Below are 17,229 nucleotides of genomic sequence, written 5' to 3'. Positions count from 1 at the left end.
CAATATACCACGGGTAAGGGCTGTGTCCAGGCACTCTACGTTGTGTCATGCTTAAGAACAGCCCTTAGCCGTGGTATATTGGCCATATACCACACCTCCTCAGGCCTTATTGCTTAAGTATACACTACTGTTCAAAAGTTTGGGGTCAATTAGAAATGTCCTTATTTTTAAAAGAAAAGCAAATTTTTTGTCCATTTAACATCCTTTTTTAAATTTAACTAGGCAAGTCAGTTAATAACAAATTCTTATTTTCAAAGACGGCCTAAGAACAGTAGGTTAACTGGGCAGAACAACAGATTTTTACCTTGTCAGCTCGGGATTCGAGTCCAACACTCTAACCACTAGGCTACCTGCCGCCCCGAAATTGATCGGAAATACAGTGCAGACATTGTTAATGTTGTAAATGACTATTGTAGCTGGAAACAGCAGATTGTTTTATGGAATATCTACATAGGCACGTTGTGTTAGCTAATCCAAGTTTATCATTTTAAAGGGCTAATTGATCATTAGAAACCTCTTTTGCAATCATGTTAGCACAGCTGAAAACTGTTGGTCTGATTAAAGAAGCAATACAACTGGCCTTCTTTAGACTAGTTGAGTATTTTGAGCATCAGTGTTTGTGGGTTAGATTACAGGCTCAAAACAAAGAACTTTCTTCTGAAACTCATCAGTCTATTCTTGTTCTGAGAAATGAAGGCTATTCCATGCGAGAAATTGCCAAGAAACTGAAGATCTCGTACAACGCTGTGTACTACTCCCTTCAGAGAACAGCGCAAACTGTCTCTAACCAGAATAGAAAGAAGAGTGGGAGGCCCCGGTGCACAACTGAGCAAGAGGACAAGTACATTAGAGTGTCTAGTTTGAGAAACAGATGCCTCACAAGTCCTGAACTGGCAGCTTCATTAAATAGTACCTAAGCTACAGGACTGTAGCTAAGCTACAGGACTGTTTTGCTAAGCTACAGGACTGTTTTGCTAGCACAGACTGGAATATGTTCTGGGATTCCTCTGATGGCATTGAGGAGTACACCACATCAGTCATTGGCTTCATCAATTAGTGCATCGATGACGTCGTCCCCACAGTGACCGTACGTACATACCCCAAACAGAAGCCATGGATTACAGGCAGCATACGCACTGAGCTAAATGCTAGGCCTGCTGCTTTCAAGAAGCGGGACTCTAACCTGGAAGCTTATAAGTAATCCAGCTATGTCCTCTGACGAACCATCAAACAGGCAAAGCGTTAATACAGGACTAAGATTGATTCGTACTACACCGGCTCTGACACTCGTTAGATGTGGCAGGGCTTGCAAACCATTACAGACTACAAAGGGAAGCACAGCCGAGAGCTTGCCAGTGACACAAGCCTACCAGACGAGCTAAACTACTTCTATGCTCGCTTCGAGGCAAATAACACTGACACATGCATGAGAGCACCAGCTGTTCCTGAAGACTGTGTAATCACGCTCTCCGCAGCCGATTTGAGTAAGACCTTTAAAAAGGTCAACATTCAAAAGGCCGCAAGGCCAGACGGATTACCAGAACGTGTATTCGAGCATGCGCTGACCAACTGGCAAGTGTCAACCTCTCCCTGTCCGAGTCTGTGTCTGTAATACATGTTTCAAGCAGACCACAATAGTGCCTGTGCCCAAGAACACTAAGGTAACCTGCCAAAATGACTACCGACCCACAGCACTCACGTCTGTAGCAATGAAGTTCTTTGAAAGGCTGGTCATGGCTCACATCAACACTATCATCCCAGAAACCCTAGACCCACTCCAATTTGCATACCGCCCCAAAAGATCCAGATGATGCAATCTCTATTGCAATGTGAGAACGCCTATGTGAGAACGTTATACATTGACTACAGCTCAGCGTTCCACCCCATAGTGCCCTCAAAGCTCATCAATAAGCTAAGGACCCGGGGACTCAACACCTCCTTCTGCAACTGGATCCTGGACCTCCTGACGGGCCGCCCCCAGGTGGCAAGGGTAGGTAACAACACATCCACCACGCTGATCCTCAACACAGGGGCCTCTCAAGGGTGCATGGTCAGTCCACTGCTGTACTTCCTGTTCACTCATAACTGCACAGCCAGGCACGACTCTAAAACCATCATTAAATTTGCTGATGACACAACAGTGGTAGGCCTGATCACCGACAACGACGAGACAGCCTATAGGTAGGAGGTCAGAGACCTGGCCGTGTTGTGCGAGGACCACAAACTGTCCCTCAACGTGATCAAGACAAAGGAGATGATTGTGGACTAAAAAGAGGACAGAGCACACCCCAATTCTCATAGATGGGGCTGCAGTGGGAGCAGGTTGAGAGCTTCAAGTTCCTTGGTGTCCACATCACCAACAAACTAACATGGTCCAAGCACACCAAGACAGTCGTGAAGAGGGCATGACAAAACCTATTCCCCCTCAGGAGACTGAAAAGATTTGGCATGGGTCCTCAGATCCTCAAAAGCTTCTACAGCTGCACCATCGAGAGCATCCTGACTGGTTGCATCACTGCCTGGTATGGCAACTGCTCGGCCTCCGACCACAAGGCACTACAGGGTAGTGCGAACCGCCCAGTACATCACTGGGTCCAAGTTTCCTGCAATCCAAGACCTCGATACCAGGTGGTGTCAGAGAAAGGCCCCAAAAATTGTAAAAGACTCCAGCCTCCCTAGTCATAGACTGTTCTCTATGCTGCCGCACGGCAAGCGGTACCGGAGGGCCAAGTCTAGGTCCAAGAGGCTTCTAAACAACTTCTACCCCCAAAGCCATAAGACTCCTGAACATCTAGTCAAATGGCTACACAGACTATTTGCATTGCCCCCCCCCCTCCCCCTCTTTACACCACTGCTACTCTCTGTTGTCATCTATGATTAGTCACTTTAATAACTCTACCTACATGTACATACTACCTCAACAGCTGTTTTGCAAGGAGGAATGGGAAAAATGTCAGTCTCTCGATGTGCAAAACTGATAGAGACATACCCCAAGCGACTTACAGCTGTAATCGCAGCAAAAGGTGGCGCTACAAAGTATTAACTTAAGGGGGCTGAATAATTTTGCACGCCCAATTTTTCAGTTTTAGATTTGTTAAAAAAGTTTGAAATATCCAATAAATGTTGTTCCACTTCATGATTGTGTCCCACTTGTTGTTGATTCTTCACAAAAAAATACAGTTTTATATCTTTATGTTTGAAGCCTGAAATGTGGCAAAAGGTCGCAAAGTTCAAGGGGGCCGAATACTTTCGCAAGGCACTGTACCTGTTGTATTCGACCCATGTGACTAATACAATTTGATTTGATTTGATTTTGATTAACATCAGCACAAACGTCATCTTTATGAGGCCTGCTTAGCTTACCTCTGTAACATCTGTATGTCGGTGTGTGTTATGTCTGTCTTGGTTAAGTCACATTTGGCAATGCAGCCTACTATACAGTACATAGGGAGATGCTCCCGAGTGGCGCAGTGGTCTAAGGCACTGCATCTCAGTGCTCGAGGCGTCACTACAGACCCGGGTTAGGGGAGGGTTTAGCCGGGGTAGGCCGTCATTGTAAAATCATACTTTTTTCCTAACTGATTTGCCTCGTTAAATTTTTTTTAAATGGTAGACTACTGTATGTCACCTTTTCTAAACCCTTTATAGATTATGGAATGAACTACACAGATTTGTGAAGCGTCTGTGTAGTGCTTAGCAAGATGTTACTGTACACAGTGAGGGAAATCAGTATTTGATCCCCTGCTGATTTTGTATGTTTGCCCACTGACAAAGAAATGATCGGTCTATAATTTTAATGGACTGATCATTTCTTTGTCAGTGTGCAAACAAACAAAATCAGCATGGGATCAAATACTCTTTTCTCTCACTGTATATGCTACATAAAGCCTTCACAATTTGTAGTTTGTTTAAAGTGAGAACCCTTTTTTCATTTATTTCATACATTATTCACAGTCCAGTAGGTTTACTGATAATAACTCATTATTAACTAATAGTGTTGATATGTTAGTGTTAACTAATTTTGCTTTGTTGTCACTTTTGTTTTTACTGAACAGGTAAATAAAAGAATGACCTAACACTATCTTTCTCTTGCAGAAGATTCGAGTTCCAGAGTCCGAACTGTGCACGGTGTGTCGGAAGAGGGTGTATCCGATGGAGTGTCTGGTCGCAGACAAACACAATTTCCATAAAAGCTGCTTCCGCTGTGAGCACTGCAGTGGCAAACTAAGGTAAACCACAAACCTCGACTTATAACCCGTACAAATAATAACAACTATCTTATTTCAAATGTTGTCTGAATACTGTAGCAACAACATTTTGTCTTTCGCAGCCTTGGCAACTACGCCTCTCTCCATGGACGAATGTACTGCAAGCCCCACTTCAAACAACTGTTCAAGTCAAAAGGAAATTATGACGAAGGATTCGGACAGAAGCCTCACAAAGACCTTTGGAGTGCTAAAAATCAAGAGTATTCCATTGAAAATGAAAAGACTAAGCTAAAATCCCCGTCCCCTGAAAAACTAGATTCCAGAAATTCCACAGCTAGGAGCAGTGTCAGTTCGACGAAGATAGAGGTACCACCTCCACAGGAAAAGGAAGTGAGCAAATCACAGGATGAAAACAAAAAGCCCACAAGTAAGATTGCGGTTGTATGGCCCCCTCAAAATGATTCTCCCAAGAAAGTGTTCATGGTAGAGGACGAGGTGAAGCTGGTTAAACCCTCATGGCCCCCCCAGGATAGCTCTCCACAGACTGACACCGATGCCCATAAAAACCAGATCAATGAACCTTCATTAAACAACAGCCCTGCTATAAAAACACAAAATTGTCCTCAAGAAACTGCATGGGAATGTGCCGTTGTAACTGTAGAAACTCCAGCAGAGAAGAAGGCTTTGACAACTCCTGTAGACCTAGTAGAGGTACCAGAGAGTACTCCCACCCATGAACCCCCAAGAGACGGTGGCATAGAGGTAGCTGGGAAAGTGGAACCCGATGTGGAAGTGACACGTGAGGTGAACGAGGAAGGAGCTGTGGAAAGTGGGAATGTGACAGAGAAAGATGAAAAGGAAAGTGGAGAGAAGGTAGAGGATGTGAGAGTAAATGGGCATAGCGGGGAGGCTGAGGCAGAGAACTCTTATGAAGAGGAGAAGGAGAAAATGGAGATAGTAAATGGCAGTGAGGAGGATAAGGTCAAGGTCACAATGATAGATGGTGAGGCATCAGGTGAGCCAGCAGTAAATGCGAACTCCAACAACAACAATAACGGACAATTATTATTTGACCATGAACCAATGTTCAAAATGCTTGATGACTACAAAACGGAAGAAAGAGATGTAATACTTCAGTCCACAGAACCAGCTGCTGTCGAAAGCGATTTGAAGGAGGGCATATTCGGGGATGAAGAACTAAAATGGATGCCAACCGACGTTCTAGACATGGCGCAGAGGGAGGACAATTTTGTGCCAATGGGTGCCAAATGTATGGAGGCCACAGACGACAGTCTAGGTAAACATGTCTTCACAGAGGCGACTCAAAGTACATTTTCTTTTGAAGGAGAACCAAAGATGAGCACCTCTAGCTTCCTGGAGGACATTTTTGCTGGTCTGGATAACAGTTCCATCCTCCTGTCTGATTTCAAGTCTGACCTCTTCAGTGAGTCTGTCAGTGAGAGGCCCTTGGTGTCATCTCTGGACGACCTTTTGGATTTTGGAATGGAGTCAAGAGGAAACACAGATAAACCCAAAGACGGGCGGAACGGGGATGAACCGCTTGACAGCTTTGCTATGAAGGATGTCTGTGCACAGGGGATAAGCAACATGCTGTGGAAAGATGATTATGACTCGCTGTCAGTGGAGGAACAAATCAAGAGGAACAGATATTATGACGAGGACGACAGTGACAACTCCTAAATCTGATAACATTTAATCCATGATTCTATCACTTAATTAGTCAATTCTGTCCTCATACAATCCCTAATTTCATTTCTGTCCGTGGAGAGAAGAATCAAGCTAATATCACAACTTCCCTATAACTATTTTGTACTGTGTTTTAGCAATGATATCGATGCTCTTTATTACAATATATAGATTTGATCTTGCTGTTTAAAAGCACCTGGTGTGCAGTTAAAAAAAGATTATAAAGGGATTTTCTCTTCCATGTTTTTCTGTATACATTGCTTCTGATATTTTAAAACCATCAAAACAGAACAGATTCATATTTTTCAAGACATTCATTATACTTTCTTGCTACAGTATAAGGGTTTTCGATTTGCTTGGTTTGTTGGAAAGAATGCCTGTGAGGTTTAATCTTCCGAGTCTGATTAAAGATGATTTACTTTTCCTATTCTATTGTTTCTACATTAGTAATGTAGTTATTAATAAAGACATGTTTCTGGTACATTACATTTTAATCAGTGGGGGAAGAGATACTAAGGTAAACATTGTGTGTAGAGGTGTAGTTTGGTCTACAGTCTGTATGGTTGGCCAGCTGTGATCTCTTAAGTTAGAGCCATATTTATTTCCATTGAGGGAGCCAGAGGGTTGTAGGAGGAATACAGATTTTAAAATGTACAGTGCCTTCAGAAAGAATTCATACCCCTTGATTTATTCCACATTTTGTTGTATTACAGCCTGAATTCAATATATATATATATTTTCTCACTCATCTACACGCACTACCCCATAATGACAAAGTGAAAACATGTTTTTTAGACATTTTTGCTAATTTATTGAACATGAAATACAGAAATATCTCATTTACAGAAGTATTCATACCCCTGAGTCAATAAATGTTAGAATCACCTTTGGCAGCGATTACAACTGTGAGTATTTTGGGTTAAGTCTCTAAGAGCTTTGTACACCTGGATTGTACAATATTTTCCCATTATTCTTTTATAATTCTTCAAGCTCTATCAAGTTGATTGCTGATCATTGCTAGACCAGCCATTTTCAAGTCTCGTCATAGATTTTCAAGACGATTTAAGTCAAAACTGTAACTTGGCCATTCAGGAACATTCAATGACATCTTGGTAAGCAACTCCAGTGTAGATTTGGACCTGGGTTTTTAGGTTATTGTCCTGCTGAAAGGTGAATTTGTCTCCCAGTGTCTGTTGGAAAGCAGATTGAACCAGTTTTTTCTCTAAGATTTTGCCTGAGCTTATTCTTTTTATCCTAAAAAGCTATTTAGTCCTTGCATATGACAAGCATACCCATTACATGATGCAGCCACCAGCATGCTAGCATGCTTGAAAACATGAAGAGTGGTACTCAGTGATGTGTTGTGTTGGATTTGCCCCAAACATAGCACTTTGTATTCAGGACAAAAACATTTCTTTGCCACATTACTTATGTGCCTTGTTGCAAACAGGATGCATGTTTTGGAATATTTTATTCTATACAGGTTTCCTTCTTTTCACTCTGTCATTTAGGTTAGTATTGTGGAGTAAATACAATGTTGTTGATCCATCCTCAGTTCTCACATCACAACCATTAAACTCTGTCACTGTTTTAAAATCACCATTGGTCTCGTGGTGAAATCCCTGAGCAGTTTACTTCCTCTCTGGCAACTGAGTTAGGAAGGACGCCTGTATCTTTGTAATGACTGGGTGTAATGACTTGATACTAGAGGTCGACCGATTAATCGGCATGGCCGATTCATTAGGGCCATTTTCAAGTTTTCATAACAATCGGTAATCAGCATTTTTGGACGGCGATTATGGCCGATTACATTGCACTCCACGAGGAGACTGCGTGGCAGGCTGACCACCTGTTATGCGAGTGCAGCAAGGAGCCATGGTAAGTTGCTAGCTAACATTAAACTTATTTTTTTTTAAACAATGAATCTTAACATAATCACTAGTTAACTACACATGGTTGATGATAGTACTAGTTTATCTAGCTTGTTGCATATAATCAATGCGGTGCCTGTTAATTTATCATCGAATCACAGCCTACTTCGCCAAACGGGTGATGATTTAACAAGCGCATTCGCAAAAAAAGCACTGTAGTTGCACCAATGTACCTAACCATAAACATCAATGCCTTTCTTAAAATCAATACACAAGTATATATTTTTTACCTGCATATTTAGTTAAAAGAAATTCATGTTAGCAGGCAATATTAACTAGGGAAATTGTGTCACTTATGTTCTGTGCAAGCAGAATCAGGGTATATGCAGCAGTTTGGGCCGCCTGGCTTGTTGCAAACTTTGTGAAAACCATTTCTTCCTAACAAAGACCGTAATTAATTTGCCTGAATTTTACATAATTATGACATTACATTGAAGATGTGCAATGTAACAGCAATATTTAGACTTAGAGATGCCACCCGTTTGATAAAATACAGAACAGTTCCATATTTCACTGAAAGAATAAACGTTTTGTTTTCGAAATTATAGTTTCCGGATTTTACCATATTAATGACCTAAGGCTTGAAATTCTGTGTGTTTATTATATTATAATTACGTCTATGATTTGATATTTGATAGAGCAGTCTGACTGAGCGGTGGAAGGCAGCAGTAGGCTCGTAAGCACTCATTCAAACAGCACTTTCCTGCATTTGCCAGCAGCTCTTCGCAATGCTTGAAGCACAGCGCTGTTTATGACTTCAAGCCTATCAGCTCCCGAGATTAGGCTGGCGATACTATAGTGCCTATTAGAACATCCAATAGTCAAAGGTCTATGAAATACAAATGGTATAGAGAAAAATAGTCCTATAATTCCTATAATAACTACAACCTAAAACTTATTAACTGGGAACATTGAAGACTCAGCTTTCATATGTTCTCATGTTCTGAGCAAGGAACTTAAACGTTAGCTTTTTTACATGGCACATATTGCACTTTTACTTTCTTCTCCAACACTGTGTTTTTGCATTATTTAAACCAAATTGAACATGTTTTATTATTTATTTGAGACTAAATGTATTTAATTTATATATTATGTTAAGTTCACATAAAAGTGTTAATTCAGCATTGTTGTAATTGTCATTATTACAAATATATATAAAAATCAGCCAATTAATCGGTATCGGCTCTTTTTGGTCCTCCATTAATCGGTATCGGTATTGGCGTTGAAAAATCATAATCGGTCGACCTCTACTTGATACACCACCCAAAGCCTGATTGATAACGTCATCATACAGAAAGGGATATTCAGCGTCTGTATACACCTCTACCAAATCTGTGCCCTTCTTTGCGAAGCATTTAAAAACCTCCCTGCACTTTGTGTTTGAATCTGTGCTTGAAATTCACTACTTGATTGAGGGACCTTCAATATAATTGTATGTGTGGGGGTACAGAGATGAGTTAGTCATTCATAAATCATGTTACCCACTACTATTGAACACGGAATGAGTCCATCCAACCTATTATGCAATTTGTTAAGCACATTTTAAATTCTGAAAGGCTTTTCATAACAAAGCTATTGAATACTTGACTAACATTTCAGCTTTACATTTTTTTTTATTAATTTCAAAACATTTCTACAAACAATTCCACTTTGACATTATGGGGTATCCATTTTAAATTCAGGCTGTAACACAACAAAATGTGGAAAAAAGTTAAGGGGTGTGAATACTTTTCCGAAGGCACTGCATGGCTCTGTCACCATTACTAGCAGTTTTTTTCTATCCCAATTTTGGAAGACTTATATTTAGCAAAGCAAAATGGCCACACTGTGAAATCGAGTCATTAGTTAATTTAGCCTAAAACTGTCTAATTCCAATTGTCTGTTATGAGGAGCATCATATCCATGCAAACTCTACAAAAAATATACATTAGCCTACCTCAAACTTCTCAGCTTTTGCAGTGCAATTCCTTGAAACCATCGGTCATGCATTGCAAATGGGTTTAGCAGCAATGTCAGTCAACCTTGCTAAAGAAAGTGGAATCCTCACGTCCAGACGGATTGATTGGCTACTATTCATTTCGCAAATGATCCTGATTGGACAGCTCTCTTGTCAGCTGCAGTACCGCATACAGTCACTATCATGTCTCCCCCACTGCTTTCTCGCTGTGAGATCAGATGCGGAGCCCAGCGCAGGACGGACAGTTTCAGCACCACTTGTCTTGGTGGGATGTAGACAACGAGACTGGTAGGTACAAATGCTTTGTAAACTGAATCCTATTGCTGCTATTTGTGTTTATTCAGTGGCGACAGCCCGCAACAGCTTACTGAACACTTGGTACAAGCTTTCGTCGTCATTCAGCCTTTTTATTTCGTGCATGCGACTACTTTGTGGTTAGATTATAATCGTTTTGTAGTGACAGTGCAAACCATTCGGTCGCTGCTTCTTTGTGTTTAGAAATGCATCGTCTGTTGTTTGCTGTTGTCCTATTGGCTTTGCCCTCTGATGGACCGTCCGGGACTCCAAAGGAATGTTCTGTATTTAAGAGTGCGTCTCACATTAGCAGTGATGCTGCGATGTTTTGTGGTCCAGGATTGTCGGCAGATTTGATGTAACCTACGGCTTTGATTCAAAGCGAACCAAATAGCTATGAGTTGAAACCATTTTATTGCTCCTGCTTGAAGTGAATTGCGCAAGGCTAGCCTACATGTTTATCTCATTTTGAACTTCATATCATATTGTTTGTTGATAGAGGCTATCATACTGAGCACATGCCTCAAGAACAAGTCCACTAGCACTTACTGTATGTCATCCACATACTACAGGGCGTTCAGCATAGGGACATACATTACAATACAACTACTGTTTTAAGTACCACACATAGGCTACGCTAACAGTATATTTTACTCAGAATCTCCCTCATCAAGTGAGAACCTATAAGCCCTGGGAGGCAAGGATTCATCATATTCAAAGCATAAACACATGAATTATGAATGGTTTCTTAATATGTTTTAATTTTTAATTGTACCTTTATTTAACCAGGCAAGTCAGTTAAGAACAAATTCTTATTTTCAATGACGGCCTAGGAACAGTGGGTTTAACTGCCTGTTCAGGGGCAGAACGACAGATTTGTACCTTGTCAGCTCGAGGGTTTAAACTTGCAACCTTCCGGTTACTAGTCCAACGCTCTAACCACTAGGCTACCCTGCCTATCAACTTTGCATCGGCAAAGTATATTCACTTTTTACTTATTGATTTTCATTTTACGTTTTGGTGATAACATCAATGTTTCGACAAAATGTAATAGCTATACTTGAAAAATAGATATTTAATTATATCAGAGGGAAGGAGAGGACAAGCAGTGTTGATCTAGAGGCATCTGTTTGCAGTAGCTAGGTTCAACGCACTTGTTCTACCACAATGACCTTGCACATACAAAGCCAATAACTGCATGTGGACAACAAATGTTACATAGCCAAAAGTAGGTCGTTGATCTGTTTACTGTGCAGGACTAGAGTATCACCACTGTTTACCATTTAGGTGTAGTATACACAAGCATGACAAAGTAAATCGGAGCAAGACTGAACCGCCTCCGTTTTTAGAACTGTTGATTGTAGCAAATAGGGCATAGTGACCATTTAAGCTGCAGCGTCTTGTCATTCTGTGAACAGTGTGTCTAAACCTCGGGAAATCTATTGACAGAGACGTATTCTAACAGAGCCTTTGTGGGGCGAAACGCCATAGATCTCAAAGGCTTTTTCACTGTGCGACTGATCCTTTTTTGGAATTACACTGCTGTTTGAAGTTGCTACATCAATACTTTTCACACTTGCTTTTCAGAGAGAAATGCTGTAGCAGGATGCATAGTCCATATTGTGTAAGCGCAGCCTCTCTCTCTCTCTCGACTTTACAGTGCCTGGTTGTTAATTCCCCCGGTCCTGCCAAAATTCCCTCATTTAAGCCTGCGTTCTGGCATCCTACCAGTAACTGATATTTTACGGGTGAAAAAAAATGTCCCATTTAATTTCAAACATCCTCAGTGCCCCATTTATCTAATTTGACAAGAAAGGCAGCAGTTGAATCTCAATTAAACAATGACATATCAAAATAGGTATCTTAGACAGATGGAAGCTTTAAATGAGGAGAACAATGAAGGTTGTGGAAGAGAAGAGAGAGAGGAGGTGCCTTTATATGTACACGGGATTGAGATGCTGAATTGGTTTGATCCATCTTAACACTGTCATATTGACTGATCTCAATAATATCATACTTATCATAATTGCCTATTCTTCTCTACTGCATTGAAAGATTACGGTTCCTTCAATAGCGATCATGGGCTATGATCAAAGGGAAATCGCCATATTTCACCTGGCTGTACCCTACAGCGTCTATGTTCACGTTTGAATTACCTTAGATATAGATCAGTGGTAAGTCAATACAGTAAGTAGCCGTGTGCTGTCAGCAGGCCGTGCATCGGTCAAGTGTAATAGTAACCCCGTAATAGCCTTGGATGCAGATTCCCTTACGTTATAACAGCGGTGGTCGACTGGGAAGCAACGATTTGCCTCAGGAAACATCCTGTGCATTTTTTTTAGAAGCACTGACTCACATCAAATGTATTGCAATATTGAACGTGTACCGTCCCAGGTCATATCACAACCCCTCTTATCTATAAATAGCTACTTATCTTTTACCGTAAGCCATGTCCCATTGACACTGGTGAGGAGAAGCTCCACCGTACCCTGTGTCTTAACTCTTTGAAGGGCATTTGATTGCGTGTTTATGGTCCTTCTCCCCACTTGCTACTTGCTTAAGATTCATTGTGTGCGTTGTTCCATTCGTGTAGGGAACATGTAGGTCTACATCTAGGATGTATTTGACTTGAGAAATGGATCCTTTGAAATATACACTTCAGAACAATGCAACAGTGTACCGCCACAGTTCTAATGGAATGGAATATTGAATGCTCTTCTACCCACAGGGATAATATAATAGCCAACAGCTACATATTCTTAATTACATGTGTGTGCTGTGGTGGAATGTTATTTATAAGAATCTACAAGGTTAATAGTTCATTCAGGAGATCAACACTATGTGACAGTGGTGGATGGCATCGATAAGAGAACAAAAGAAATGTGGATCACAAAATATCCTTTTACACTGTTCCCAGGTCATGTGCACTTCAGCGTTTGTTGTTTTTCTTATCAAAGCAATTTAAAAGGAAAATCTGTGTTGTTGCATGTTATTACGGTAAACTTTTTTTTTTTCCCCCTCGGGAATATTTCTCTCTTTCAAGTCTAGCCGGCCTGAGCTTGTCAAATGCCAATGTTGTTTTGTCCAAACAGAAGCAGCTTGAAACAGTTGCCATTTTATTAACACCTTGTGGATGTGTGCATATTGGGTCAGTATTTGGGGTTGTTTTAGATAAAGGCCTTTTAAAAGCCTGCTATATCTATTTACCTTTATTTAACTAGGCAAGTCAGTTAAGAACAAATTCTTATTTTCAATGACAGCCTAGGAACAGTGGGTTAACTGCCTGTTCAGGGGCAGAACGACAGATTTGTACCTTGTCAGCTTGGGGGTTTGAACTTGAAACCTTCCGGTTACTAGTCCAACGATCTAACCACTAGAATACCCTAGGCTACCCTGCCGCCCCAATATGGCAGGTTGGTTTAGTAATGGGCCGGAGCAGGAGCATAAACTCTCCCTGTTCAGTGTCCTCGGCTGTTTACCATAAACACAGTTTACCCCTTACATTTGAATGAATATGACTTAGAGTGTCATTTATTTGACTATTCTTAGAAAAAAGGGTTCCACAAGGATTATTTGGCTGTCCCCATAGGAGATCCCTTTTTTGCTTCCAAGTAGAACCCTTTTTGCTTCCAGGTTGAACCCTATTGGGTTCCATGTAGAACCCTTTCCCAATAGGGTTGGAACACAAAAGAGTTCTACCTGGAACCTAAAAGGGTGGTGGACGGCATCGATAAGAGAGCAATAGAAATGTGTATTGCAAAATATCATTTTACACTGTTCCCAGGTCATGTGCACTTCAGCGTTTGTTGTTTTTCTTATCAAAGCAATTAAGGACAATCTGTGTCACTGCATGTTATCAAGGTAACCAAAGGGTTCTTCAAAGTGTTCTCCTATGAGTACAGCTGGAAAGCCCTTTTAGGTTCTGGAGGGCCCTTTTAGGTTCTAGATAGCACCTTTTTTTCTAAGACTGTACCTGTAGTCTGTTGGCTATATATTATTTTTGTGACAACGTTTATGTGGGACTATATTCTGCCTAAAGCAATGGTTCACTTGTTTTGCCATAGTACTCTATGTGTTTCTGCTGGTAATGTCATTTGTGTTTGTTATACCATGTAGTCTAGTCTTAATATGAACCACAGTACAGCTATAATACAATTCCTCACATTTCCTGTAGGGATTTTCATTCTCCAAGCGTCTCCAACGTTTTCATGCTGATGTGATTTGACCTGCGCTGTCCTCCTCTATACAGAGTCACTAACAAATGCAACTGTACATTTCATCCGTCTCACTCAATGCTCGGCCGTGATCATCTTTGTCATTGCCGTCCAGAGTTTATTGGATCACTAGATAATCCCTTTAGCTATGACAGTCACACATGGCTCCCGTCCTGCTTGTGCTTTCCAAGGCCCAAATGTGACAGCAGCACACAATCAGTCAACCACAGTGACAGTGTTACCATTTTTGTGTTTTATTTAATTTGACACTTTCATAAAATATGCTGGCTAGACACATTCGACATTTAGCAGGCGCTCTTATCCAGAGTAGTGAGGGCATATATTTCCGTACTGGTCCCCCGTGGGAACCAAACCCACAAAGAGTCAAACCCAAACCCACAGAGTCAAATTGATTGTGTTGTACTGTATCTGAATGGTCGTTGTATCAGTGATTATGCTAAGCCAGGCTATAGACACAAGCATTGTTTACCATATTTGTTTACAAGGATGGCAAATGGCCCTGAATGGCAAACACAGCGTTGTTATCCTCCGTAAGCATTGTAATGGCAGACGTCCACATTCATTTTCTGTGAAACAATTGAATAGCGTGTGATGTGATGTGACGTGTCGGAGCGGAGCCAAGCGGCTGTCACGCCAACACCACAAACACATCCGAGGTTGACGAGGTGAGCTACCGCCATCGGAAGAATTGGTAGCAATGCGATGTCTAATGAACGCAGCTACATAAACTCAGTCCATTAGCTTTCCCAATATAATCCAACGGCTGATTATGTGGGGATCTGAACTGTAAACTTGCAGTTGCAGTCTTCCTTTAAGTGCTTTAGACAGTATGCGAGGACCTTTAGGACAAAGGTTCCTCTTTAACACGTCCTTGGAGCTCGTAGAGCTGGTATCACGGTGTTCGGCAGCCAATCTGGGACAAGAGATAAAGAGGAGGCAAGCGCACCACGATTCCACCACATCAGCAGCATCAACAGCCGTAGCCCACTTTGTTTTCTGCAGCCCTGCCTCCACCACAGCCGGGACTGAACGCAGACTCTGGTCCGTGCTCTGCGGTGTTGGTGTGTGGATCTACAGTACATGAGCAGCCTACTGAGCATAGGCCACCGCACCGTTGTTAGCTGTGAGAAGGGAAGAGCTCCAAGCTCTGAGAGTGTCTCATGGGTCTCGGGTATAATTGGGTTCTGCTGAAGGGCATTTGCTGGTTTGCCAACTTGGCCACTGGAGGCAGACGGCTCCCAGCTCCCCTGGTCAAGTGGATGATTGGATTTGCGCTGCAGTAGTCATACAAGAGAGGGGCTTCAGGAGAACGAGCGGTCCCCTCGCTGCCTCCTTGTGTTAAACTTTGGCAAGTGCCCCTTTTCCAACAATAGCAGCTGTTGAATCTGCTCCTATATTTCCAGTATGTGGAAGTTGATATGTCCCACCCACACCACATACATTATGTCTCTGGTCCTGTGCCATTTAGAAAGAGAGGGTCAGGCTCAGCCCGCCATTAGAACCATTTAAGCTCTCAATTGTTTTTTTTTAATCCTCCTAGAGCACAGCACGGCTCCAAACTCATGATGGGCCTGGGTTAGAGGTCGAGAGACTGAGAGAAAGGGAGGATGAGGAAGAGGAGGTGTGGTCCATGCATGTTACTTTACATATCTGAAGCCATGTACAGACCACGATAGCCCCCAGATGTCACATTGAAGGATTATGGCTTGTTGGAAGGACATGCTACATTTAGATGGGACATTTTCATTCTAGTCTGTTTCCACGCTGTGAGTTTGTGAACAAAACAATATTACAGCTCAGTGGACTACAATGTTTCATTTGAATACTCATGTGTTCACTCCAATAGGCTATGCACTACACAGGAGGTTGGTGGCACCTTAATTGGGGAGGACGGGCAAGTGGCAATGGCTGGAGAGGAATAGGTGGAAAGGTATCAACAAAATCACACACATGGTTTCTATGTGTTTGATGCCATTCCATTCGCTCCGTTCCAGCCATTATTATGAGCCGTCCTCCCCTCAGCAGCCTCCACTGATGCACTATTCTGATTGTTTATACAGTATATAGGATGGAGTAGAGCTGACAGTATTTTTTTTATTGCAAACAGTAGTTAGATACAGCCCACGCATGTTTCAGCTTCCGTTATCCTCTGAGATCTGCATGTCAATTTGACATTTGCCTTCCGCTCAGAATTATGCCTCTCAAATTGATTTTGAAGGGAGGCAGGTTTAATATGGAACTGTCTGATCCCTGTCTTATCCCCGATGGCCACATGACCTACTAGTACTAGGGGATTTAAACACTCTATGAAATAGAGGTGCTCTATAAAGGCTTTGACTGACTTTGAAATGAACCAAACGATTGAAGATCACTTTTGAAAAAAACACACATTGAACACACATAGACAGGTGTTTTCTATGAAAAAGAAAATGAGAGTTATTTGTAAATATTAGGGATCCCCATTAGTTCCTGCCAAGGCAGCAGCTACTCTTCCTGGAGTTTATTATGGATCCCCATTAGTTCCAGCAGCTACTCTTCCTGGGGTCCAAACACATTAAGGCAGGTACATCACACATAAAACAAAAGATTAAACAGTACATCATATAACATTATTACATCATTACATATCTACAAAATGTATAATACCACCATACAACGTTATTTCAAGGTACGTGTGTGTAGAGTGCTAGCATTTGTGTGCGTCTGCATGTGTCTGTACCTGTGTGTGTGTGTCTCTTCACAGTCCCGCTGTTCCATAGGGTGTGTTTTTAAAATCTGATTCTACTGCTTGCATCAGTTACCTGATGTGGAATAGAGTTCCATGTAGTCTGTTCCGGACTTGGGTGTTGTGAAGGGTCCTCTGGTGGCGTGTCTTGTGGAGTATGCATGGATGTCTG

General features: G+C 41.7%; 2 protein-coding genes across 5 annotated transcripts in view; both read left to right on the top strand.

Annotated features, from left to right (window-relative positions):
* The window catches only part of LOC110495793 (xin actin-binding repeat-containing protein 2), a 55,694-nt gene extending 51,094 nt beyond the window's left edge, over positions 1 to 4,600 (top strand). For all 4 annotated transcript variants that reach the window (XM_021571223.2, XM_021571222.2, XM_021571224.2 and 1 more), the window contains 2 exons: positions 4,096 to 4,229; positions 4,331 to 4,600. In XM_021571223.2, coding sequence (XP_021426898.2) covers positions 4,096 to 4,190 — 95 coding nt within the window. In that variant the 3' untranslated portion in view covers positions 4,191 to 4,229; positions 4,331 to 4,600. The remainder of the gene's footprint in view (positions 1 to 4,095; positions 4,230 to 4,330) is intronic.
* A 5,388-nt stretch (positions 4,601 to 9,988) lies between these two features.
* The window catches only part of LOC110495790 (beta-1,3-galactosyltransferase 1), a 111,306-nt gene continuing 104,065 nt past the window's right edge, over positions 9,989 to 17,229 (top strand). Inside the window, exon 1 of the mRNA XM_021571219.2 lies at positions 9,989 to 10,091. The gene's annotated coding sequence lies outside the window, so the exon portion shown is untranslated. The remainder of the gene's footprint in view (positions 10,092 to 17,229) is intronic.

Source organism: Oncorhynchus mykiss, chromosome 18 (assembly GCF_013265735.2).
Source record: "Oncorhynchus mykiss isolate Arlee chromosome 18, USDA_OmykA_1.1, whole genome shotgun sequence".
In the NCBI taxonomy this organism is placed as follows: Eukaryota; Metazoa; Chordata; class Actinopteri; order Salmoniformes; family Salmonidae; genus Oncorhynchus; species Oncorhynchus mykiss.
Note: the sequence above shows the minus strand (reverse complement) of the source record. Positions and strands in the feature narration are given on the sequence as shown.